This window comes from Phycodurus eques, chromosome 10, assembly GCF_024500275.1.
Source record: "Phycodurus eques isolate BA_2022a chromosome 10, UOR_Pequ_1.1, whole genome shotgun sequence".
In the NCBI taxonomy this organism is placed as follows: domain Eukaryota; kingdom Metazoa; phylum Chordata; class Actinopteri; order Syngnathiformes; family Syngnathidae; genus Phycodurus; species Phycodurus eques.
The window spans coordinates 10145845-10173709 of record NC_084534.1 but is presented as its reverse complement, the minus strand read 5'-3'; the positions used below and the strand labels follow the sequence as shown (position 1 = coordinate 10173709).

Here is a 27865-nt window from a genome sequence, read left to right as displayed (position 1 = left end):
TATGATTGGGTCCTGCGTCGCGGATGCATGCTACGCAGATGTAACAAGATGACCAACCCAAACACGTGTCACATTAGTACGCAATTAATAAAATACGTTTGTTATGCTTAGGTTTAGGGCTTTAGGCGATTTAGGATGGGTTAAGGTTAGTTAACTTCTCCCGTCGGGAAACAGTAGGGCGTGTTCTACGCGGATACAATCATAGTGCAGCAGCACGTCTCCTGGAGCCAGTAATTTTGGAGCAGGGCGTGTCTTGCCTGGAAACAACGTGGGAATCCTAATAACGCGTCACGCAGATCAATCTCTTCTTCGTAGTGTATCGACATTTGCACTGTGGTAGTGCCGCTACGTGGACACCGTACGCAGTGCAACGGGAAGCATCCTACACACTACCAATTTCCACCAGAACCTTGACTTATTATTTAAACAATGACTCCAGGAAAATGGCTATAACTGCCCAGCAAAGCTTCATTTGAGACAAAGTTTGAGAAATGAACATAAATACATTCAAATTCCTGCCGCATCAGATACTTTTCATGACTAATTTGATTAATAAGGTTTGGAACAACCAAAGTAACATCCCCTGTTGTCAAGAGTTGGATAGTGCCACTTTATCCATCCCTATTCAGTAATATTTAGATGCACCTTTTTATTATTGTATCTTTGTAACATGATCCTGTGTTTGCGCAGCAGTGTGTCATCATTTGACATATAGGCCCATCGTAAATAGGTCAGGGGATTCCCAGTCCTATTTCAGGCCAATGACACTGACTGTTGGAACACACACAGGATGATTCGCTGTCACCAAGAGGACGAGCAGACATCAAATAACAAGGCCTTCTGGGTATCAGTATTTTATTTAGTCATCCATTTAAGGCAAGCACAATACCGGCCTTGTAAGTCAGTCCAGTTACACCGAAGATAAATGGCTTGATCCTGGGTTTTGGTCAGAGGTGGCAAAAGTGTACACGCTCTGTACCGAAGTCCATCCATCCATTTTCCATACTGCTTATCATCACTAGGGTTGCGGGCGTAATGGGGCCTATTTCTCAGCTATCTTTGGGCGAGAGGCTCCCTGAACTGGTCGCCAGGCAATCGCAGGGCACATATAAACAAGCAACCATTCGCAGACACATTCACACCTACGGGCAATTTAGAGTCTTCAATTAACCTACCATGCATGTTTTGGGGATGTGGGAGGAAACCAGAGTACCCGGGACGCAGGCACAGGGAGAAAATTAGAACCCAGGTCTTCAGAACTGTGAGGCGGATGTGCTAACCAGTCACCACTGTGCCGCCCTGTACCTAAGTAGAAGTCAAAATACTTAGTACTTAGATACTATTAAAGGTAGACGTAGTACTGATTCAAATTGAAAGTAAAAAAAAGTAAATGAAATGTACATACAAAACTTAAAAGTTAAAATACATTACCATCAATCAAATACAATAGCCATTTGTATAATTTTAGAACAGTTTCCCTCTTTTATGAACTTGCATTGCTCGTATCCAGAAGAAAAAAAACCATGCTATCAAGTGTGTTCCCATTACTTTGCTCATGTTGTGAACTGATCAACAAAATGATGTTAATTAGCTAATAAACGCAACTGAGTTGACAGCATGGAGCCCGTGAGGTTTGTTTTGGGGCGCAAAGAATCCCAGATTGCACGGCGCTTGTTCAATGGATGACAGCGGCAGCGTGATGTAGGAGTTTACCATATATGGGCAAAGCCCAGCGCGCTGAGGGCGCTACCTGCTTCCGGGTTTGTGTGACCAGGGAGTGCTCAACTGGGACTTCGGCGTCTCCTCTGATTCATTTCTTTAAAAGTGCAACGTGAAGCGGTTGGTCAACAGGAGCAATGTCTTACGAACTCAGTGAGTATATTTGTCGAGTCGCCCGGCAGAAGATGCAACGCAAGTCTTCATTCGTCTTCTGTTTTTCTTCGCTCAAGCCAGTCAGCCGGTTAGCACTAAGCTAGCTCGCTGTCTGAATTGATGATTTTGACACATCCTCCCTCGCGAGCCACTTCGAAAACGGTTGCTGTTTCATTGGTTCGAGCATCCGATCAGAAACGTTTGGAAACTTTGCACTTCTGTCGTTGACCTGTCGTGTGTCGCGGTAAGCAGTGGCGTGTTAATGTGCTCACGTCTTGTTGTGACATGCCTTGACAGGCTGGCTCTCCCTTCTTCCGCCAGGGAACTCTACCTATGGCTGGTTAATGTTTTAAAGCGTCAGCGCGTTAACTTTGCCACGTCTTAATCGACGGTTTCTGCGTGCACCAAGGAAACCCCAAAACAAAATGCAGTTAAGAGTCTCTGCAGAAGTAGATGAAATGCGTCGGTTGCTGGTACGTTTGCTACCGTCATTTTTTTTGCTAATGAATAATGGCTTCTCTGCTGGTGAAAACAAACACGAAACGTGGCTCTGGATTGAAGAAAGCAGAATGGATGTAATCATAAGCATGCCAAAAAACACCTTTTTCCAAACATGCAAGAACAATGCTGTGCGTATTATAGTGTTCGGTATTCCCCAACCTTTATTGAGCCAAGGCACCCATTTTTCATGAGAAAGATCTTAAGGCACACCACCAAACAAAAATGTCACAAAAAGTATGAAATAATGACGTTCTCGTCTCAATTTACTCACGAATTGACTTACTCTCCATGAAATCTGGGCATGTTTAATGGAACACAAAGCTGAACTCGCAGGAAGTCATGACTTTGTTGCATGAGTGGCAACAGAAGAAGAATCACCACCTTTATTGTCATGAACCTGCATGCATGCATACAAAATCTGTTCGCTGCATTTTACCCATCACAGTAAACACATTTAGTGAAACGGTCAAGCTGCATTGACCGGGAATCGGACCCGGGCCTCCCGTGTGGCAGGCGAGAAGTCTACCACTGAACCACCAATGCTTCCAACAGGTGGAAACACAGGTGTCGACTGTACTTTCATTTGTTTGTTCTGCCTGTTACTACACATCGGTGTCATATATGGATTAAGAAAAGACATTGGTCATCCATCCATTTTCTGTACCGCTTTATCCTCACAAGGGTCGCAGGCGTGCTGGAGCCTATCCCAGCTATCTTCGGGCGAGTGGCGGGGTACACCCTGAACTGGTCACCAGCCAATTGCAAGGCACATATAAACAAACCACCATTCGCGCACACATTCACACCTAAGGGCAATTTAAAGTCTTCAATCAACCTACCGCGCATGTTTTTGGGATGTGGGAGGAAACCGGCGTGCCCGGAGAAAACCCCACACAGGCACGGGGAGAACATGCAAACTCCACACAGGCGGGGCCGGGATTTGAACCCCGGTCCTCAGAACTGTGAGGCAGATGTGCTAACCAGTCGGCCGCCGACATTGGTCATTAACAAATGATTTTCAAAGCGAATGAAATTGAATAATCTAGTGGAGGAGAATTACACTTTTCCACCTGTCACTATCCGTCACTGCCATATGTTATCAAAGATACTTTATTTGTAGGAAATAAGTTTTGGACCAGTTCAGTGAAGTTGGATAATTTCCTGCACCACATCTGATGATCTTTCACGGCACACTAATGTGTATGGCACAGTGGTTGTTAATCATGGACTTGCAAGACTCACCCATGGTCTTATTGTTGTGAATTAGAGGCACCTGTAATGACAATCAGGTTTCCTACGCAAGTATGTAAAAGTATGTTTTGATTTAATACATTTCCAGGTCTGGAAATGTATGGAAAGTATTGTATTGGGTTAGATAGATCTCTTTTTTTATTTTTTTTATTTATTTTTTTTTTAATCAAGGGGCTTGGAAACACAGCTACAATGTTTGTGTGAGAGCACACAATATTATACCATGCTCTTTCTTACTGGCTCAGAAAATATTTGGGCAACTTTCCCACAAAATCTTAATTACATTTATGCTTGACTTAACCATATGCTAGTGTATCACATGTACAGTAATTAATATGACACTTTTCTTATAAAATCTGCTTTCAGGACATGTGTTTGCCAGTCTCCCGCAGATGGAAAGGGGGGTGACCAAAGTGATTAGCGGTGATCCCAAAGGCAACAACTTCCTCTATACCAACGGAAAGTGTGTCATCATCCGGAACATTAATGTAATTTCATTATTTCAAAAAGATTCATCAACTAAAATTTGAGGACTTTCATTTTGTCACAAATGTACCCATTCAGAATCCAGCAAGTGAAAATGTGGTGCATAGATACTATGCATGTGTAACCTGAAGAGAGACCTGCCTGTATTAACTAACTCTGTGACCTTTAAGCCGGTCTCAATGAAAAAGTACAATTTCATGTCAATTTCAGAAACGAGGGTACCTTAGAGTTCCACGACTGTCTCTCATGCTAGCCATAATAATGTACCCCTCATTATTAGACTCCAAGGTAATTGTAACTTACATCTGGAAAAGTCAATTGTGAACAATTCCAATGTAGCCTTAGGCCCAGTACACACACTCAAAGACAATCGGCCTGCTTTTTTTGCCGCTTTTTGCCCCTTCCCGACCAAGCACGTCAAACAACAGACATTCTTAAGTCTTATAAGGTTGTCCTATAAGATTGTCGTTTGGTCTGATGTGTGTTAAGAGTGGATTCGTCCCTATTTGAGAGTCCAAAACAGGTCAGCGCCAACAATCTTAAATGATGAACATGTTCAATAGTTACGACCAAAACTCTTCATGTGCTGGGAACGCTGCCTTCTCCCGAGTCGACGCTGGGAATTGTGACATGGAAAAGAATGTAGCCAATCAAAGAAGCACAGAAGACTAATGAACACGGAAGCGACCGTAAATCAAAACAAAAATGTCTTGCATAGTTTTGTTTAAATGTGGGTTCCTCAAGACCGCAAGAAGCATTTTCCAAAGAGAGTCGTTTTTTGGGAACATCGCCATTTTACAAGACTCCCGACTACGGCAACCTTCTGGAACACTCGGAAACATTGCCGCGTAACCGGAAGCTTTTCTTCTTCGGTTTTGTGAGATTACGTGTGATCAAGCGAGACTTCTAGATCAGCGGTACAAAATAATCTTTGTGTGTATGTTATGCTGTGTTGAGATTCTCAGAGGACACTACACATGACGATCAAAATTGTTGAATGCCCGACCCCCAATTATTATTATTATTATTATTTTTTTAAATCATTGTTTGGGGTCTTTAGCAGATACAAAAAAATATTTTGAGAGTGGAAAAATATTTTTGTGTACAATGCTTTAAGGTACAGTGATGCACATTTTTCACAGTGTAGTCACAATTGCAAAGCTAAAAAATTGTTGGAAAACAAAACGTGAGGTACCAACTTTTTCAGTTTTGCAGACACAGCCCTGCTGATATCTTGTTTTTGTTTTCTTTTAAAGAACCCAGCCATAGCAGACATTTATACTGAACATGCCCATCCAGTTACTGTTGCAAAGTATGCCCCCAGTGGATTCTACATTGCATCTGGAGGTAACGAGCCCACATAAAATAATGTCACATACTGTAGTCTGTGAACATTGTAATGTCTTTACCAGAATAAAATCACTGGTTTATTTATTTTAAATTTTTACTTTTTTTTTTTTTTTCTTTTTTAAAGATACAACAGGAAAGCTTCGTATTTGGGACACCACACAGAAGGAGCACCTACTGAAGTACGAGTACACCCCATTATCAGGCAAGGTCAAGGACATTGCATGGACTGAAGACAGCAAGAGGATTGCTGTTGTTGGAGAGGGTCGAGAGAAGTGAGCATCTAGCTTTTCTTTTTGGAAGTAGAACTGAAGCTCATGAGCTGAATATGAGCATACGTATGTATATATAGTACTACTTTGTTGTGTTAAAGATTAGATTTGTTGATTAAAGCTGATTGTCGGCACACCCACCTCACTGGATGATCTTAAATATTTACAGTATGGTACTGTGTGATCAGCTGATTTGGTGCACTTCTCTAGGGCAGTGGTCCCCAACCTTTTTTGCTCCATGGACAACAAAAACAAAGAAATTGAGCTTGGTATTCCAGTACTTTTGGAGGGGACTGTAATTTTAGTAATCCTAATTGACCTAAAACAGGAGAAGTTTAATCTGATTTCATGTCATAATCGGGGGAAAAAAGCATGTCATTTTATACAGTACATGACTATATGCTGTTCCTGCTGTGTGCGCCTTGGCCTCTTAGAGGCAGTGTGGTGCGATGTATGCATTGAGAAAGTTGCAAAATAATGTGAACTCATTTTTCATAGATTAGGAAGAATATATACATGAGTATTGTTATATTACCTTGTCTGTATGTGTTACTATGGCTTTTGTGTGTGGATATTTGTTATTTGAAGGTGACCAAATGCTAATATTAGCTAGCCCATCAATGGGCTTTTCCATTGACTGTTAGCATTAAGCTGGAAATCACTAAAATGATGTAATTAAATATAAAATAAGTGGAACTATGTTTGTTACAGTAAACTCCAACTTGTGTATCAATAAACAGCTTAAAGCTCAGAGAGGGCAGAATAACATTCTACAGGCTGTAAAGTATGAGCTGCTGTATGGGGCTAGCCTCGTTAGCTAGAGCTATCATCTTTAGGCTAACCTGTTGTGGCTGTTTATCAAGTCAGGCGGTGGTGGATGCAGTTTCTCCCATCGTCATCACAACAACCTCTCTTGAAACATCCCGTCGGATGTTTCAGTGATAAGAATTTCAGACCAACACCGAAAATGTAGTTTTAGGCCATTTTCGGCGACTTAGAAATTTGTACTGGGCCAGTGTCTATACGTAGGTGGTGGCCCCGTTAATGTCGGACCCTGACAGTTTATTTATTTGTTTATTTTTTAAACAATAATTCATTTTGCGCTTGATTTTACTTATTTATTCTTCGTTTCAATGCCAATGTTAAATATTCTTGAGAATTAAAAGTTAATTACTATTAGAAAGGATGCACTTGAATTATGCGCTATCATTATATCAGTGGCATAACAAAAACATTAGTGATACTATCTTTTTTTTGTAGAACTGGATGATAATTCAATATCAATGTATAACACGATAGACACATGAATATGAATAGAAAATACGTTTGATGAAATGTTCAAGTGAATTTTTTTTTTTCCTTTTTACTGGATTGATGTATATAGAGGCGATAGAAGCAAGGAAGAGAATTGAGATCTACCTTCAGCCTCTCAACCTATCATGGCCCAGCTAAGCAAAATTTGTTATGTCATCCAACTCACTCGGCCTTTTCAAACATAGAAATAACCTGAGTAAAATGCACAGTAGCAATTTGTTTCGCCATCATGTCTCAGAACCTTTTAAAAAAACAAAAAAGAACCGTCCAGTGAAATGACAAAAAAAGGAGGGAAGGGAACTTCACTAGTTTGGCAGTGGATATGGATATTTAAGTTTGACAAGAGTCAGACAACCGATGGCGTCTGTAAACTATGCAGGATTATCATCCCTACAAAGTCTTGTAATACAACTCATTTATTTGACAAGTTTAGCCCCTCTCATCCATTAGATTACAGCAGCATCTGACTAGTGTCAAGCCAGCCGCCCCGACGATTGTTCATACTGTAACGTTTTTTTTCCACTAACCTTTACACTGCTAGCACTGGCGTGACCAACTTTTTTTTTTTTCTTTTAAATTTTGGTGCACCTCATTTTTGTGCTGGTGCACCAAAAAATAAAAATATTGGCACACCAGTGGAAAAAGTTAGTATAGAGCCCTGAAAGCTAATGAGGAATGGCTCATTAAAATAAAAATAATTTTGGATAGTGCATAAATATGGTTTGTCAGTTTTTAGTGTGATGCCAGAATAATTTGTGAAAATGTTTATTTGATGCTTTGCACCAATGGTTCTCAAGGACCAGCTCAAAAAATACTACAATAGCTTATAGCTCTTCAAGTACCACTATAATGATGAACATTAGAATACAGCAACATAGTAGACGCTAGTGTTCCTAAAAAAACTACGCCGTTCCCCCCCCCCCCCTGCAAAGTATATTGATTGCAAGACACTGTAGCCTAATCCACAGTTAAATGCAAATGTATTGTACTTTGCTAACAAGTTAAATACAACTGAACTGGAATTAAACAAGTACTGTACATGAGAAGTAAAGCGTACTGAAAAAGGTTAAACAGGCTCTATGCCTAGCTACAAGCTTCATTCTGTTTGACTGTCTCCTGTTTTAAATGTACATTTTACTATATTTGTATTTATTGCAGTGATTCTTTGCGTACCGCTAGTGGTATTTGTACCACACTGTCACTACTTTACACAAACCAAACGTGTCTGCATTTTTTCCCGAAGGTTCGGCTCTGTGTTCCTGTGGGACACTGGTTCTTCAGTAGGAAGTGTTTCTGGCCACTCCAAATTAATCAACAGCGTAGACATTCGTCATCAACGTCCCTACCGGATGGTCACTGGCAGCGATGACAACAATGGTTCTTTCTACGAGGGGCCTCCCTTCAAGTTCAAGTTTACAATACGTGTGAGTAAAAATCTTTTCGGTTGTATTTAGATATTTAATACTTTTAGCGCTTTCACATTTGTTAGTAAATTAGATTGGATGATAACTGAGACCTAATAGGTGTAAAACCCACAGAGCAACCAAAACACCCAATGTTATATTGTCTGACAATATGAAGTCTCAGAATTCAACGTGGTGTTAATTTTTTATTCTCTTGACTCTCACTTGTCGAACCTTGAAAAAAAAATGTTTTGGTCACTTTTTATTTTTTTAAATCATACTTGAGTTGTTTCTAATAATATTTATATCTATCTTTTTATCTCTATTAATATCTAATTTGTCCTTTCTATATTGGCAAATAAGGTAACAGACAATTTTTTGGAAAATGTTGTTAATGCAAAAGAAATGTTCCTTTGTTTTACCCGTGTACTGATGACAGGATCACAACCAGTTTGTCAACTACGTTCGTTTCTCTCCGGATGGAAGTCACTTTGCCACAGCTGGTGCTGACGGCCAGGTAAGCACAGAGGTGATAGGTTGAGCTATTCTCATTACCTGAAGATAACCATAACTGATTATTCAAATAAAATGTGTATCTCTAAGTAATCTATATAAATAGGATATAATTTATTTCTGTGAAATAAATACATTTTCCTCAGGTTTTGGTCTTTGATGGAGGTAATGGTGAGCGTGTCTGCTGCCTGGGAGGAGAAAAGGCTCACAAAGGAGGAGTATATGCTGTAAGTTTGGCCCTGTTCCACTTTGCCTGTTTTCTTTGTTGTGAATTGAACTTTTAATTTGTACTTTATTTTTTTCATGTTTAGCCTTGTAGCACTGGTATGGTCAATGGTGTACCTCGTGTCGTGGACAGGGCTGGGATCGCCCGGGTGCAAAATTTAAAGGGAAGAAGAAAAATGTAGTGACCATTAAAAAATAAATTGTTTCCCTCTTCTGTATTTGTTTTGTCGCCCTACCCTTTTAAGAGTCCACGTCACGACAATAGCCAGCAATGACCTTTTTGAGGTTGCCAATTGCATTATGTGGAAATGACTAGACTGAGTTATGTGAGATGCTACAAATATAATGTGGCTTAATAAACATGGTGATGTTCGTGACTTCTGCGTTGCAAACAGCACGGAATGTGAAGTATGGTAGTATCAAGTAGATAAAAGTAAATATTGGACTGGCCCACGCATCCTCTTGTTAGGAAGCATACAGTAAATGCTTTACTTGCTCAAAGCCCTGGCAACCCACGCTACGCCACTGGGTATGGTTGATAAGATATGTTGGAAAAAACAAAACACCCTCATTGGCTCATTTTCCTCTGTTCCCTAGCTAAGCTGGAGCCCGGACAGCTCCCAGCTGATTTCTGCCTCAGGGGACAAGACCGTCAAGCTCTGGGATGTTGGTGCTGGTACTGTGGTCACCACCTTCAACATGGGCACTGACGTAATGGATCAGCAGCTGGGCTGTCTGTGGCAGAACGAGCACCTCCTCAGCATCTCTCTGTCAGGCTTCATTAACTACTTGGACAAGAACAATCCTGACCGGCCCATACGCACCATCAAGGTTAGGCCGAAAGGTTTTATTTATTTATTTTTGTATCCACGCGCTGTTAGACATTCGGGATTATAGGTTCCCTTCCATCAGAATCAACATTTTTTTTACTACTGTTTTATGCATAACATAGGGCAAAATGAGTCTGTGACATGGTTTAAGTTTCACATCTATGCAGTTTATCGATTTAATGTAAAAGTCAGTAAATGGCATAAGGCAGTGGTTCTTAACCTTGTTGGATGTACTGAACCCTGCAAGTTTCATACAGGGGCATGCGATGTAACGTGTATCATTTGGAAACAGTAGTCTGCAAAACGTGTATGAAAGATGTGACGAAGACAGGCATATGCATGTAAAATCAGAAGTATCAAGTGTGTGCATGTAATAATGTATGCATCGCGCTAAAAAGTGCTGCTCCTGTAATGTAAACTAAACACGCCGCTGGCCACGTAGCGATCGTGGTGGCAGTTGAAGTGCTTGAGTTTTTGTGTTTGCTCTGTGAACTGGGCAGGAAGATAAGACAGTAGTTTGCTGATCATGGACAAGGGAGAGAGAGTGATTCAGAGGCGTGTTTATGTTAGCATGTAGCAGCTAACTTCGTTGCGTGGGCGATCACTCAAATAGTTTTCAAAGTGGGTCGCTGTCTGAGCTACCTGTTCTACCGTTTCCTCAATGTGGCATTTCAAAAAAATTGGGCTTGTATTTCCTTTTTTATTCACTTCATTAACAGATCACCGCATTATATTCATTCCACGTTACGTTGTTTCTTCCTTCGTTCTTCTTGATTTCCAGCAGACTACTCATGTTTTAAGTGCATTGCTGCCACATAAGGGTTAAGTGACGAACATCTATAACAGCCAAACCCAAATAAAAACATTAAAATAAATATTGAAGCCATAATTTATTAACGATTACTATAATAGAGTGATCATTATGTTATGCAATTGACCGGTCTGCTGAATTATTTTATCCTATTACGTAATATACTGCAATATATGTCTTGCAGTAATGTTCTTGACATCATCTAAAAAATATTGGAAGTCAGACAAATAGTTATGGAAGCTGTGTATCTCACAGGACCGGAATTTATTTGTGGTGGTGGCCACCTGGTCAGCTGGCCCGGTCGGTGCGTTGGGGGTCGAGAGGGATCTCTTTTTGCGCATCAATATTTATGACCAAAATTGGATTTTAATAGAATACTGCACTATTCTTTTAATGGACGCTGATGATAAAATACATTTAACAACAATAAGTTGAGTTTAAACAAACAGAGTAACAAAAGAAATTCAAAAAATACATTTTCTATCTTAAATAAATTACATATGCTAACTTATCAATACAAATAAATTAATGCAAACTGTAATATCAAACAACAAATAACATGAAATTTCAATAAAAATAGAATGGCGGACTTAAATAAGAAATAGGGTAGGTAACAAATCAAAAGAGTGTGAAATTTTCTGAGTTGGCACTCTTCACTGGATCATTGAATTTTACATGGCTTCCAAAAAAGATATTGCCATGCCTTGTCAAAGTTTCAGTTCAAAGGATCATGTCCATTAACAGATATATGATGACAGCTGCATTCAACAACTGCATATATGCAATATGATTGACTGCTGAATCCAGCCACAGCATGCAGAAGTCAATCATATTCAGGTGGGCTTGTCCTGCCTAGAATTTAGTGGGATTCAAAACGGTCTGTCTGGCTCTTTTATACTGCCCCCCATGTGGCCAAGGCAGGCACACTAGAAGGAACGGCATTCAATTGATGCCATGTGACAAAAACTATATAATTGTCATGACTGTATGTTTTTATAAAGTACAATATTATGGAGTGCTATTTTACCCAATTAAAATACACACAACAATTATTTTATTTTTGGGGGGGGTGGCCGCTGGAACAGATGAATGGCATTTCCATTCATTTCAATGGGAAAAGATTATTTGAGATGAGTATTTTGAGTTACGAGTGTGGTCAGAGAATGAACTAAACTCGTATTTCAAGGCACCATTGTATTTGGATTGCGTCACACATGGCTGGTGAAATGGACTGCTTTTTTGAGGAATTTTTGGAATATGCTGCCAATGTGTCTCAAAACGAGTGAATGACGGAAAAGGTTAAGTTTTCGGCAGATTCAGAATTTCTTAATTGAAGTGAAAAAAATCTAATGGAATCCTCTATAAGCACAACAAATTATCACTGTTATCTGATTATTCTATCGAGAAATTAGCTTTTGAACATCGTTGTGATTTGAAGAATATTTGGTTTAAATATTCTGGTCAGACCTTGCTCAAACTGACAGTGCTTAAATGCACACATTTGGATTCATATATATATATTTAAAGAAAACTGAATCAATGAGTGGATTTCTGGAATTATTTAATCAGAATTGAATATGATCATCTTTGCAAGAAATTCTGATTATTTGAACCATTTTAAACGGGGTTGTGCATAAATGATAAACACATGAACGCATAACCTATTTGCTGGAGGTAATGATGCTTTTCTCTTGGGTGGCAGCTCTTCCCATAAGGCTGATATTACATAACATATAAACCATGTATTTGTTTTTCCTCCAGGGTCACACCAAATCCATCCAGTGTGTGACTGTTCACAGAAGTGATGGGCGACCATACATCTACACGGGGAGTCATGATGGACACATCAATATCCTACTCAACCAGTTGCACATTTCAACAGATTTTCATCTTTTGTTATAAGCATTCCCTTTTCTGTTAACATCATTTTTGTGCAAATAGAAAATGACATGACAGTGAATAAGTGAAAAACAGATGTACATGTAATGAGTGGCTGTATTATTGCTTTTCTTTAATAAGTGAAATGGGGGGTACAATGTGAGGGCTAAATCTTGGCATAAGTGCCACAAAATATGTCCGTGTTTTTTGTTACATTGTGTAATCAGTTTCACTTAACATTAGTCTCACATTACTGGGATGCAGAAACTGGGGAGAATGATTGTTTCTCAGGGAAGGGCCACACCAACCAGGTGAGCAAAATGGTGGTCAATGATGCTGAAGAGGTGGTGACATGCAGCATGGATGACACGGCACGCTACACCAATCTCAACAAGAAGGATTACAGGTAGAGGCCATCACATTTGAGAGATATTTGAAATAACCATCCAACCATTTTCTACCACTTATCCGAGGTCGGGTCACGGGGGCAGTAGCTTTAGCAGGGAACCCAGACTTCCCTCTCCCCAGCCACTACTGAGGGTAGGAACGTAGATACTTGAACAACTCTACTTGGGGCAGGATCTCATCCCCGACCCGAAGAGAGCACGCCTTTTCCGACTGAGGACCATGGTCTCAGATTTGGAGATGCTGATTCTCATCCCAGCCGCTTCACACACTCTTGTGAACCGCTCCAGTGAGAATTGGAGATCAAGGCTTGATGAAGCGAACAGAACCACATCATCTGCAAAAAGCAGAGATTCAATTCTGAGGCCACCACAACGGAGCCCCTCTACGCCTCGGCTGCACCTAGAAATTCTGTCCATAAAAGTTATGAACAGAATCGGTGACAAAGGGAAACCTTGGCGGAGTCCAACCCTCACCGGAAACAAGTCCGACTTACTGCCGACAATGCCGTCCAAGCTCTGACACCGGTCGTACAGGGACCGAACAGCCCGTATCAGGGGGTTCGGTACCCAATACTGCCGAAGCACCCCCCACAGGACTCCCCGAGGGACACAGTCGAACGCCTTCTCAAAGTCCACAAAACACATGTAGACTGGTTTGGCGAACTCCCATGCACCCTCGAGGACCCTGCCGAGGGTGTAGAGCTCGTCCACTGTTCCATGGCCAGGACAAAAACCACGCTGCTCCTCCTAAATCTGAGATTCGACTTCCAGACGGACCCTCCTCTCCAGCACCCCTAAATAGACCTTACCAGGGAGGCTGAGGAATGTGATCCCCCTATAGTTGGAACACACCCTCCGGTCCCGCTCCAAAAAGGGTTTGGGACTCTGAACTGCCGTTTAGTGCATAGGCACAAACAACAGTCTGGACCCGTCCCGTCCCCCCACCCGAAGGCGGAGGGAGGCTACCCTCTCGTCCACCGGGGTGAACCCCAACGTACAGGCGCCGAGCCGGGTGGCAATAAGTATACCCACGCCTGCTCGGACCCTCTCACCGTGGGCAACTGCAGAGTGGAAGAGAGTCCAACTCCTCTTGAGAAGACTGGTACCAGAACCCAAGCACTGTGTGGAGGCGGGCCCAACTATATCACACACCAGCTCGGGCTCCTTCCCTGCCAGAGAGGAGACATTCCACGTACCTAGAGCCAGCTTCTGTAGCCGGGGATCGGATCGCCGAGGTCCCTGCCTTCGGCCACCGCCCAGCTCACACCGCACCTGACCCCTATGGCCCCTCCCACAGGTGGTGAGGCCATGGGAAGGTGGATCCATGTTACCTTTTCGGGCTGTGCCCAGCTGGGCCCCGTGGGTGCAGGCCCAACCACCAGGTGCTCGCTTTCTAGCCCCACCTCCAGGCCTGGCTCCAGAGGGGGGCCCGGTGACCCGCGTCCGGGCAAGAGAAAACGTCTTCCTCAATTGTTTGTCATCATAGGGGTTTTTGGAGCTGTGCTTTGTCTGGTCCCTCGCCTAGGACCTGTTTGCCATGGGTGACCCTGTCAGGGGCATAAAGCCGCAGACAACTTAGCTCCTAGGATCAATGGGACACACAAACCCCTCCACCACGATAAGGTGATAGCTCAAGGAGGGGATTTGAAGTAACCATTAATTGCTAATATTTGCTAATTGCCTGTAAGCAACAAGTCAGTGTGTTTATACATGGATAAGGCAAAGTTGTCCCATGCCATCAAAATTCAAAAATGTTCTGCTGTTTTGTGCATAAGTCAAAACGAGTGTATCACCTGGTTTAAGTTTGTAATATCGTTTGTCGATTGCATGCAATAGGCTTTGAATACCTAACCGCTTGGAAAACGGATGGATTTGAAATCGCTGACGTTCTGACATAGTTTTGCCCTTTAATTCTAAAGTATCTTCCCACTTTGCTGTTGCTACACTCCCACTCATCTCAGGAAAAATGACTGAGTGAAAATGCGGCTGGGCCTTGTGGAAAACCTTAAACTCTGCATCATCTGCCAAACTGAGAGGAGTTGAGGAATAAATGCTTCAATTTATTTTGGGAGAAATTCAAATTCAGAAAGTGTTTCAGTACCAGAAGTAGACTTTACACCGATCTGATAATTGCTGTACCTTTAAGGCTGATCGGCTTTGTCATAATTTGCCGATCCGATCAATGACATTGATGGGCTCTGCAAAAGACATTTACTCCACGTTGCCATCGTGCACAGTATATTTGAATCCAAAAGCTAGTTTATTTTTAGCCTTGTCGTGTGTCTTTTGACGTTGTACTGTAAATATCTTGCCGCCAATAAAGTTAAAAAAAAAAAAAAAAAAAACGTCGGCCGTGTGGAAAAGACAACAACCCGTGTGGTGGTGGTCACCGGTGCTCGGGAGAAGACATTCCTTCAAAGATTGCTTGAGATATGTTCACGTACTTTTAATACGATACGGCTCACAAGCAGCCAACAAAACGTTATGTAGCCTAGCAAGCAAGTGCTAGCACTAACGGTTGTACGTAAATTCTGGCGTTATGTTGAATCATGCTCTAAGGTTTTGGTGTATATGTGTGCGTGAAGTAATTTAATTATAGTAAGTTAGCACCCATTATTTCTGTCATGTTGTAATGTTGGTTTGAGCTGACTGATTAGAAAACATGACCTGACGAGAATATTCAGTATAAAGTACACAAGTAAATACAGTAAATAAACAAGTCATTTAAATAGACACATTGCTCCATCTTGTGATCGGCTCTGTTATCGTTTTTTTTAACACTGTGATCGGCCCCAAAAATGCTGATCGTCTAAAGCCTAACCAGAACTGTGCTTTGTTCTGGCCCAGTTTGTAAAATAAGTTTTCACACACTGCTTGAAGTGCATTTCCGGGTTTTGAGCGAGCGACCCAGCTGGCTGGGCAGCCGCCACCAAGTCATGCAAATACAGTATATAAAAGCATATGTATTGTGCAATACTGAACTATAGTTATAATTTATAATATAACTGGATTAAATAACAAAATGTGCTCAATCAATGAACGCCGCATGCTGGTTACGTTGAAGTGATTGAATGGGAGTGCACAACCTTCCTCCTCTCTTTTATTTCACCCCCGTCTCCTCCTCTGTGGGGTTGTGAGTCGCCAAATGTAATTTCTGTGCACCTTCCCTGTTAGTTGTCGAACAATCCAACGCTTGGCGACTTCTGCTTCATAATGATTGTAAGACCCTCGAAGGATCCGTCCTTATGACCGCTTGGCCGCTGAGATATTACCAGCGGCCGATCAGAGTGAATCTATTTTCAATATTTAAATTGAAGATGAGCAATCCAATCAGAGCAAAGCTTATTTAGATGTTGAATATTAATGAGAAATCTGGCCGTCTCACCTGCCAGGTGAAAAAGAACTAGAATAGCTTGAGAGGGAATTCTTGCATTTTTTTTTTTACCCAAACTGTCTTGCGAATCTGATAAAAGGACATGAGATTATTAAAAAAAGATAAGAAAAAAAATAATGGCATGGGCCTTTTTAATATTTTGGTAGTACTAATTCAGCCAGACTATGGCTTTCTCCCAAAAAGTCCAGTTACTGATTTAAAAAAAATAAATAATAATACTAATAGTAATATTTTGTCAAATACAAACTACTGTGGTTGAGTGGTAAGAAAAGCAAGTCCACACCCATAGCTGTGGTGCCATTGAGTAAGAAACTGAAAACCCCAGGTATAATTCCACCACCAAAGGTGATGGGTTAAATGCGGAGGACACATTTCACGTACACTACAGTATATGCATGTAAAAAGCGATTCTTCTTCTTACATACAACTTACTGACTGGTGTGTTAAAACTAATTTTGAAGAGTCCATAACAAATCCACCTTCATTTGTAAATATTTTTTTCAATAATATGAGATAACTGAGGTGTTTATTTTCAGTGCCTCTGATGTGGTGAAAATGGCTTTCCAGCCTAAAAGCATCTCAACGGCTGCAGGGGGCCTGACACTGGTTGTGTGCATTGAGCAGGTAATCGCTGTGCTTTATAATCAGTTGCTGAGCCAAATTAAGATTTCTCATTATTAGAGTTGGGCATCGTTTGAATTTGAGCGATTCCGGTTCCAAACGATTCTCTATTCAGATTATTTTAGGGGGCTGGCTCAAAAAAGTTTCCATGATTTTAAATAAAGTGTGTCCAAATTATTATTCCGATCGGTTCTCGATGTCCAGCCCTACTCATTATACAATTTTAGCATTAGTCTATTACATTAGAATATAATGAAATCTACTACATTAACAAATCCCCTAACTAGTCCTGACATGCTTCCCTTTGGCATATTTTCTTGCTTTACCTAGGTCGTCTTACTGAAGGACAAACGAAATGTCTTCACACTGGAAAACCTTAGCTATGAACCTGAAGTTGGAGTTCTCGACCCTTCAGGAAACATTGCTGCCGTGGGTGGAGCAGTAAGTGGATGAGTAGAAATGGTTTTGGTACCTTTAGCAGGCCTTTTCAATTCTAAATGAAATCACCATTTAAAAGCAGCATTTAACCCAAGTTCTATTTGCATTTGTTTGCTCTTAAACATTAAAGTGGGGAAACTATGCAAAAATATAAGAATTTGTGAAGGGGGCCAATACTTTTTCACGGCACTGTATATATGATAGCTGGTTAGTACTAAATGACCCATCTGAGCTTGCACAGCTGCGCTTTGTCAGTGTGAATTTTTTTAAATTACCCTATTATAATAAGTTTCATTTTCTATCCAGCACATGCAGCACACATTTAATTGCTCCTGGTAAATGAGGACTCTTACAAACTCTCCCTCTTCCCCAGGATGGTACAATTCATCTGTACTCTGTCCAAGGCAATACACTGAAGGATGAGGGAAAAACCATCCAGGCGAAAGGGGCCATCACAGACATGGCTTACTCTAATGATGGTGCCTACTTGGCTGTCATAGATGACAAGAAAGTTGCCACAGCCTTTAGTGTGGCAGATGACTACTCCGTAAAGACCTTTTATTTATTACATTTTTTTGAAAAAAATCGTTTAACCTCAATAGCTTTCTAAGTTTAATGACTTTTATTTTTCCCCTCACTGCTTATCCCTCCCAGGTCAAAAATGAGTTTTATGGACACCATGCAAGACCAGTTACCTTAGCCTGGTCACCTGATAATGAGCACTTTGCAACCGGTGGGATGGACATGATGGTTTATATTTGGACAGTTGGTGATGCAGATAAGCGGCTGAAGCTTCCAGGTAGGCCAAACATCCTGGTATACACACTCATTTCACATGTTCCTCCACTTGAGGCAACCCTAGACCCTTAACTGGGGAAGAGTTAAAGGGCCTCTTTGGTCTTCATGGTCCGTATTTCAACAACAAATAGCCAGTTTCATCTTCTCAAGCAAAAAACATACGGCAGTCATTTCCAATAATATAAATCATTTTTGGAGGAATTTTTAAATAACAAATTGCATTTGGATTGCCCCTTTTATTTAATCTCCAAAATCGACAAATTATGTTCAATCAACAATCGCTAATTTATTAGGGTGTCGTCCTTAAAATGATACAAACACGGCTGGCCAGAGCCACCCTTGCAAGCCTCATGCAAATGATGGATCTCCGGAGAGGAAAACATTTTGCTCGATAAAATCTGAAACACCGGACCAATCATTCTGATATTGTCAGAGGTGTACGTGGACATTAATAGGAATGTACTCATAAATTGTTGATCGACCGGCGTTTTTGTAAATAAAGTGACGTAACGCATGTCATTTGTGGCAAGGAGGCATTTCAATGGTAGATTTTTCCTTAAACATGGCTTCCAATATGTTTCACATCGTCACTCATTATTGTATTTAAAAAAAAAAAAAAAAAAAAAAAAAAAAGAGGGCACCAACTACACAACAGAATACATAGAAGTTAATGAGGAAATGTAATCGGCTTCTGACATCTATGTGACAGGCTGACGTGTCCAAAATGTGGGCAGGCCAAAATCTAGCTGAAAATCAAATATTTCACCAATAAACAAGGCTAAAATTACTATTGAGTCAATTTTGGGAAGAATAATTTCAACAGACACAATTTTTATATCCAGACCTATGGATTAAGGGCCAATGTTCTCACCATTAACTTGGTCCTTTTAACAGCGCTCACATAAGAGTGATGTATTCATGTTTTCACTAAAATAGCATTAATTTGTTTTGTGTTGTCTGCAGACTGTCACAAGTTGCACCACGTTAGCGGCCTGTCATGGATTGATGAAAATAATCTGGTCACCACTTCCCACGATGCCAGCGTCAAGCAATGGACTATTACATACTGAGATGCATGCTGACAAACACCCAAGTCCCCACGGACAAGGACTGCTGTAGAGTTCAATCCCACCCACCCACCAATCTAGTTGGTGTCTTTTTAAACCTGTAAACATTTAAATCAAAAATGGTTATGGTATAAAGAAAAAAAACAACTAAAAATGAAAAGATTTCAAAAGATTTGTCCTTGTAAAATTGAGCGCAACATCCAGAGTGTATTTGACATCTCATTAAGTGTATGGACACTGCTCAACATTCCATAAGTAATGCCACTCGTTTGTAGTTGGCCTCAGTGCATCGTAATTTGATGGATAAAGTGTTGTTTTAACACTAATATTATGTTAAAACACATTTTAATCTTTTGGTTACATTCCTGAAATAAAATGTGACAGGCATGGTTGCCTGTCACATTTGAAAAGGGATGGGAGACCAGTGGATGGGTGCAGCTTTTTACTTTCTAGGGTCACTTTTTGCTCTTCCTATCACTTCTTGGACTAGGGAGCAATTATAGCAACTGAAAAAAAGTATACAGTCATGATTCAGTCCATTCATTCAAAGATCGTGTTTTTTGGGGGCCCACTAGTCACACTAGTTTCATGTCTTGTCTCTATGCATTTGTTAATAATATTGCTAAAAATAAAATAATTTTGCATTTTTTCTTCCCAAATTTCATTGTTGTAGAACACTGACTCTGCTTGTGACACAGTTGAACTCAAAACACACAACAGACATCAAAGATCAAAACAGCACACTCCTTTCTGTGCTTCAACTGAAGTGTGACTGTTGAAGCGAAGTCTTCAATAAATGTATGCCCTTAATGGTTGTCAGGTTAATGTACTCCACTACGATGGACTATTGGACCTTGTTAAACCATGCAACCGTTTTTCATTATCTTGTAGATCCATATTAAAGACAGGGTTCCTACATATTTGAGATTTCAAAATTCCATACTTTTTCCAGACCCTAATTTCCAGACAAGGTAGTAAAATTCTAATAATTTGTGACTTCTGAGAAAATGGATGTGAATCATTCTGATTTTTTATGACATTAACTTTCTAAAAAATAAATCGACACACAGCGGAGGATGGTTGCCTACGCGAAGTAGGTTAATTACCTGATAATTGTACACCTCGAAAGGCATTAACCCACTTATACCACGGTCAGTTGACATTGAAAGTAATTAATGAAACTACCAATGCATAATTTCATACATTGTAGTCAAAATAGAAAGTTTTATTCATTCCAACCCTATAACTTTCTAAGGGAATGTAAACGCTAGTCAGTATTCCAGCAAATAGATTTGCTAGTCTCACAATGTTAAATAACAACCACAAGTATGGTGATAAAAATCAGTTTGTTTATAAAATTGATATAGAGTCCCTCCAAAAGTATCGGAACGGCAAGCTCAATTCCTTTGTTTTTGTTGTATACTGAAGACATTTGGGTTTATGATCAAAAGATGAATATGAGACCAAGGTTCAGAATTACGGCTTTCATTTCATGGTATTTACTTCTAGATTTGTTAAACAATTCAGGACAGCACTTTTTTGTAAGTCACCCACTTTTCAAGTGTGCAAAAGTATTGGAACAGATATGATTACTGTTATTTTCACGACCATAAGGCGCACTTAAGAGTCTTACATTTTCTCCAAAATGGACGGGGACCCCGCCTTATAATGCGGCGTGCCATATATCTGTACCGAGTTCCGAAATCTATAAATGTTCTTGTGTGATGAGCGCGCCGCTTGACTGACTGCCGACACGCTGCTTATATAGAGGAAGGGTTGACTGAGGACAGCATACGGACGTAAAGGGAGAAGGATGCACGTGACAGAGGACGCTAAAGACACGCCCCCAGTAGGTATATAGTTCCGGTATGTGCATCGGTTTGGCTAAGGACCCCCGAAAATGGCACCTACGAAGAGACACGCTTACGAAGCACAGTTTAAACTGCAAGCTATCAGTTACGCGGAGGAACATGGGAATCGAGCAGCCGCGAGAGAATTCAAGAGCAACGAATCCATGGTTCGCAAGTGGAGGAAGCAGGAAAACGAGCTTCGCCAAGTCAAGAAGACAAAGAGGAGTTTCCGCGGAAACAAGGCGGTAAATTAAAATGAGTAACATTTAATATTTGGTGGCATAACTCTTACTTTCAATAACTGCATCAAGCCTGCGACCCATTGACTTCACCAGACTGTTGCATTCGTCATTTCAAATGCTTTTCCAGGCCTTAACTGCAGCTTCTTTCAGTTTGTTTCTGGGGGTTTCTCCATTCAGTCTCCTCAGGAGGTAAAATGCATGCTCTATTGTGTTAAAGTCCGGTGATTGACTTGGCCAGTCTAAGAGCTTCCACTTCCCCCCCCCGATGAAGTCCTTTGTTGTGTTGGCAGTGTGTTTTGGGTCATTGTCTTGTTGCATGATGAAGCTTCACCCGATTAGTTTTGAGATATACAGTGAGTACGGAAAGTATTCAGACCCACTAAAAGTTTTCACTCTTTGTTATAGTGCAGCCGTTTGCTAAAATCATGTAAGTAAATTGTTTCCCTCAATGTACACACAGCACCTTATATTGACAGAAAAAAATAATTGTTGAAATCTTTGCAGATTTGTTAAAAAAGAAAAACTGAAACAGCCATAGGTATTCAGGCCCTTTGCTCAGTATTTAGTAGAAGCAGCCTTTTGCGCTAATACAGCCATGAGTCTTTTGGGGAATGATGCAGTTTTTCACACCTGGATTTGGAGATCCTCTGCCATTTCCCCTTGCAGATCCTCTCCAGTTCTGTCAGGTTGGCTGGTTAACGTTGGTAGACAGCAATTTTCAGGTCTTTCCAGAGATGCTCAATTGGGTTTAAGTCAGGGCTCTGGCTGGGCCATTCAAGTTGTTCTGAAGCCAGTCCTTTGTTATTTTAGCTGTGTGCTTAGAGTCATTGTCTTGTTTGAAGGTGAACCTTCGGCCCAGTCTGACTTCCTGAGCACTTTGGAGAAGGTTGTCATCCAGGATATCCCTGTACTTGGCCGCATTCATCTTTCCTTTGATTGCAACCAGTCGTCCTGTCCCTGCAGCTGAATAACACCCCCACAGGATGATGCTGCCACCACCATGCTTCAGTGTTTGGACTGTATTGGACAGGTGATGAGCAGTGCCTGGTTTTCTTCACACATGCCACTTAGAATTAAGGCCAACAATTTCTATCTTGGTCTCATTAGACCAGAAAATCTTATTTCTCCCCATCTTTTGAGTCCTTCAGATTTGTAATTTTTTAAAGGAAACTCCATGCGGGCTTTCATGTGTCTTGCACTGACGAGATGCTTTCGTCGGGCCACTCTGCCATAAAGCCCTGACTGGTGGAGGGCTGGAGTGATGGTTGACTTTCTAGAACTTTCTCCCATCTCCCGACTGCATCTCTGGAGCACAGCCACACTGATCTTTGGGGGGTTATTTACCTCTCTCACCAAGGCTCCACTCCCCCAATTGCTCAGTTTGGCCAGACGGTCAGCTCTAGGAAGGGTTTTAGTTGTCCCAAACATATTCCATTAAAGGATTATGGAGGCCACTATGCTCTTGGGAACCTTAAGTGCAGCAGAAGTTTTTTGTCCCCTTGCCAGATCTGTGCCCTGCCACAATTCTGTCTCTGAGCTCTTCAGGCAGTTCCTTTGACCTCATGATTCTCATTTGCTCTGACATGCATTGTGAGCTGTAAGGTCTTCTATAGATGGTGTGTGGCTTTCCTAATCAAGTCCAATTACTATAGAACCATCTCAAGAGTGATCAGAAGAAATGGACAGCACCTGAGTTAAATGTGTCACAGCAAAGGGTCTGAATACTTATGGCTGTGTGATATTTCAGTTTTTCTTTTTTAATAAATCTGCAAAAAATCAACAATTCTGTTTTTTTCTGTCAATATGGGGGGCTGTGTGTACATTGAGGAAAAAAATGAACTTAAATTATTTTAGGAAATGGCTGCAATATATCCATCCATCCATTTTCTGAGCCGCTTCTCCTCACCAGGGTCGCGGGCGTGCTGGAGCCTATCCCAGCTGTCATCGGGCAGGAGGCAGGGTACACCCTGAACTGGTTGCCAGCCAATCGCAGGGCACATAGAAACAAACAACCATTCACACGCACAGTCATGCCTACGGGCAATTTAGAGTCTCCAATTAATGCATGTTTTTGGGATGTGGGAGGAAACCAGAGTGCCCGGAGAAAACCCACGCAGGCACGGGGAGAACATGCAAACTCCCCACAGGCGGGGCCGGGGATTGAACCCGGGTCCTCAGAACTGTGAGGCTGACGCTCTAACTAGTCGTCCACCGTGCCGCGGCTGCAATATAACGAGTGAAAAATTTTAGGTGGTCTAAATACTTTCCGTACCCACTGTATATATTCTCTGTACTGGTTATCCTCACGAGGGTCTCAAGTGTGCTGCAGCATATTCCAGTTGACTGGGTGAGGGGGGGGTACATCCTGAACTGGTCCCCACCCAATTGCAGGGCACAAATAGACAATCAACCATTCACATTTACATTCACACCTATGAACAATTTAGTCTTCAATTAACCTACTATGCATGTTTTGGGAACATGTGAGGAAACCGTAGTGCTTGGAGAAAACCCATGCAGGGAACATGCATACTTCAAACATGGCTGGATTTATTTTTAACCCAGGACCTCAGAACTGTGAGGCGGATGTGCTAACCAGTTGACCCACTGTGCTGCTGTACAATTATACATATTATACATGTATAATAGATACATTATTATTAATCCTCTGCTGTTTCCTACATTATCATGTTGCTCAAAATGAACCACCACAGCTCACTTGTCTGTGAAGGGCATACACAATAATGAAAAGCGCTCATACACACAACAGATTTCTTTTCTCCCTCATATACACAACTGACATGCTCTCATACTCAGTACTGAGCCACTCATACACACAGCTGAACGCTCTCATAAACACTACTAAAATTCTCTTTGTGGACACCTGTATTTTGTCAAGTAAGGCTACTACTGCTTTGGTAAAGCTATTTGCAGACTTGGGCAGACATTTGAGCTATTTCAAATAGTGTTTTAGTTTGAAAAGTAGAAGTCAACCACAACCACTCATACTGCAATATGCACAGATGGATGGATATATACAGTGCTATGAAAAAGTATTGGCCCCCTTCTCCATTTTTTTTTTTTTTTTTTGCATATTTTCCCCACTTTGTTTAAGAAATGCAAATATCAGAAAAAGATAACCCAAGTAAAGATAAAATTCTGTTTTTAAATTCTGCTCTTTACCCCAAAATTCTGGAGGAGGATGTTTGGCCATCAGTTTGTGACCTCAAGCTGAAGCGCACTTGGGTTCTTGGTACTGATTTATGAGCAGCTTTCATCTGGTTTCATGACCACATATATATGTGCATCCATATATTTTCTAGATTGCTTATCCTCTTTAATGTTTTGGGTGAGCTGCAGCCTATCCAGCTGACTATGGACAGTCTAGTATTTTCGATTAACCGACCAAGCATGTGTTTGGAATGTGGGAGGAAGCCAGAGTAGCCTACTTGCAGAAAACCCTCGCAAGTATGGGGAGAACATGCAAACTCCACTTAGGAAGACCAGGGCCCAGATTTGAACTCCCAATCACGTCTGTGTGTGTGTGTGTGTAGATGGAGGGCAAAGCAGGCATGTCCTGTTACTAATAATATAAAAAACAAGAAAACAAAAATAAACACGGTATCAATACAAGCCTGATAATAATAAGGGCAGTGACAGCAGCTGCTCTTCTGCCTGGAGATGTTGCTGTGGATTAACCATGATGGACAGAAGCTTGTTCATTGTACTTTTTTCTGAAACAGATGTCAGGGTGTCTAACTCTGTGCCTACAAGAGAGGCTGGCTTTTTTTAAGAAAAAAAAAAAAAAATTTCACGCTACCCTCCCAACACAAAACTGCATACATGAGGGCTTGCTCTACAGTGACAAGTTGGGTGCAAAAGTGATTCGTGTCAACACAACAGCAAAAACACTAGTGACCCCTAACCGTGGCTACGACTGCAAATGTGTTTTGTGCTACTATTTTTTTCTTCCTTTTGTGCTGCTACAAATTTATTTTGTGTTGCTACAATTTTGTTTTCTTTTTACCATTTTCTTTTGGAGGGGCTACTACAACTTACTTTTGCACAAAATGTACCTCTATATCTCCATCACAGATTGGAAGAACATCTACAGCGTTTTTTTTTTTTTTTTTTTTCCCAGATGTTAAAGGAATTCAGTCTTGTCAAGAAGTACAGGCGACTCTCTCCTCTCCTTCATGGCATAAGCATTGGTAGTACAGTCCAATCTTGAATCCAGCTGCACACCAAAGTATTTGTACTTCTGTACAGTCTCCACTCTGTCACCTTTTACTGTATGTAAACCGGTTGTCGGTTCTTTACATGTTCTCCCTCTGCTTGCGTGGGTTTTCTCCAGGTACTCTGGTTTCCTTCCACATTCCCAAAAAGTATGTATGTAAGGTTAATTGAAGAGTAAGTATATCATCCTTAGCTGTATGTGAGAGTGAATTACTGTTTGTCAATATGTGCTCTGCGAGTGGCTGGCAACGAGTCCAGGCTGTACCCCACATCTGGCCCAAAGTCGGCTAAGATAAGCTCCAATCGGGAGAGAAATAAATGGATGGATGGAATTTGGTTGAAGAAACTGTGGATAGGCAGACCATACCACCATGTCACATGCTAATTCTTGCTTTAGCCTAAAACATTTTAATCTTATCAAGCCATCTGTCTGGGGGAGACCACAGCATAGTTTTGGCTCTCGCTGCAATTTTGAGCCCTCCTCTATTTTGTTGGTCAATTAAATTAGACAACTGGTTCTCACGTGAGTGTAGTTTTCTTCGTGGCTTTCCTGCAGTTACTCTGGTTGAGGACGTTCCAAGATAAGCAGTCTGGTGAGTTTTTATACACTTGTCTACAGTGGTAATGATAGCAAATCCACCCATTTACTGTCCTGGCAAGAAAAATGGCTCACTGATTTAGTCAGGTTAATTATGAAGACCTGCCAAAAGTGTATGTACATTGGAGCTGATGACATAATAATCCAGGACTGTATTGATATTTGCTTTTCCCAACTGTCTGATTGGAGGAAACACAATATTATGATATTAAAGGACATAGTTACACAAAAGGGTGGAAGCACGTCCTCTATCAGAGCATAGCAAAGTATTTCATATTCAACAAAAGTAAATGTAGTAAATATGTTTAATGTATCCTACAGAAGAAAGCATTATCTAAAGATTGCAAAAATATTCACATCGGTGGAACGTCTTCTTAACCACACTCAGAGATAGTCTATTTTCCGACTGCTAGAGCTCTCAAGTGGAAATCTAACACTTGTGTTACCTAGGCTCCAAGCTAGAGAAAGGATGCGTGTCAGGGGTGCTGACCCTAAAAGGCCGAGTTTCATTACTTGATCATGTACAGTACGAGCTTACAAGGCAGGGCTCATATTATTGTTGAAATTTGCAGCCACTTGCTGTGAAACTGCTTTAAATGTATTTGGTAAATTTTTATGGTTACGTAGAATTGCCTTCCATGAATTTTACAAATGGCTCCTATGTTCTTCCATGTTTCTTACAGTATATTCTGTAGAAATGGGCACACTAAAATGCAGCGTGAGGATAAAGCAGTCATTGATGAGAGAAAACTTCCCCAGGAGAGAACTTTTTTGGTCATGAAGATAGCTGTTGTGTGTCCGTACTAGCTGCACTAGTAGCAGAAACACCCACTATCGAGCATGGATTACATTTGCATTTAACTGGAGAGCAGTTTCTTTTGTTTCTGTGAATTCTCATCAACATCCTATGTGAAGGTCTGCTGTTTAAACGCAGATCACTTGGTCAACTGATTGGGATACCTTTCTTTTTTCATGTGGACTTTTTGTCAATTTTGTCAAAAAACTGTGTGTTCCGTACGTGTTCGAAGGCAAGAATTACAAAAATGGAGCATGGGTGAGCTGGAGGGAACCTTCCACTGGTTTATCATATAGGAGGAGTAGCGCTGGTAAATGAAAGAAGAACAAAATTATTAGTACACTCACATGTATCGAAGTAATCCCTCATCAAAAGCAGAAAGGTTGTGTTTATGCTTTCAGAGAGAGCAATATAAGTTGTGATTATTTAAAGTTCAATGGCCAGAGAAACGTTAATTTCCTAATTGTTTTTGTCGACAGCAGAGAAAACAGTTTTAACCTCTTACATACCCCCCCCCCCCCCCATCTCTTACATCCCCCCCCCCCCCCCCCCCCCCCCCCCCAATCTGGTCCTCCAGATGATCAGCATTTACTGCTATATCTTTGAACAGCTCTTTCTTTCCAGGTGTATCATGAGCAGTCAACATGTTGTACGATACCTTATGTCTCTTTGAACTCAGATTTGGGTGTGAAGACTATAAGGACAAATAACATGT

General features: G+C 41.1%; 1 protein-coding gene across 1 annotated transcript; it reads left to right on the top strand.

The window, feature by feature from the left end:
• The first annotated feature begins 1757 nt into the window (after positions 1–1757).
• On the top strand, positions 1758–20092 carry wdr1 (WD repeat domain 1). The gene is made up of 15 exons (XM_061688416.1): positions 1758–1872; positions 3991–4112; positions 5367–5457; positions 5585–5732; positions 8287–8467; positions 8886–8963; positions 9106–9186; positions 9782–10015; positions 12587–12676; positions 12955–13109; positions 17041–17128; positions 17456–17566; positions 17937–18110; positions 18218–18362; positions 19325–20092. The coding sequence occupies exons 1-15, from the start codon at positions 1857–1859 to the stop codon at positions 19429–19431; spliced, it is 1821 nt and encodes a 606-aa protein (XP_061544400.1). The 5' UTR covers positions 1758–1856; the 3' UTR covers positions 19432–20092.
• The last annotated feature ends 7773 nt before the right edge of the window (positions 20093–27865 follow it).

Coding starts and splice junctions, on each gene's coding strand:
- wdr1 (XM_061688416.1), top strand. Junction 8,964..9,105: donor CAGCTGGTGCTGACGGCCAG/GTAAGCACAGAG, acceptor CATTTTCCTCAG/GTTTTGGTCTTTGATGGAGG. Junction 17,567..17,936: donor TTGCTGCCGTGGGTGGAGCA/GTAAGTGGATGA, acceptor CCTCTTCCCCAG/GATGGTACAATTCATCTGTA.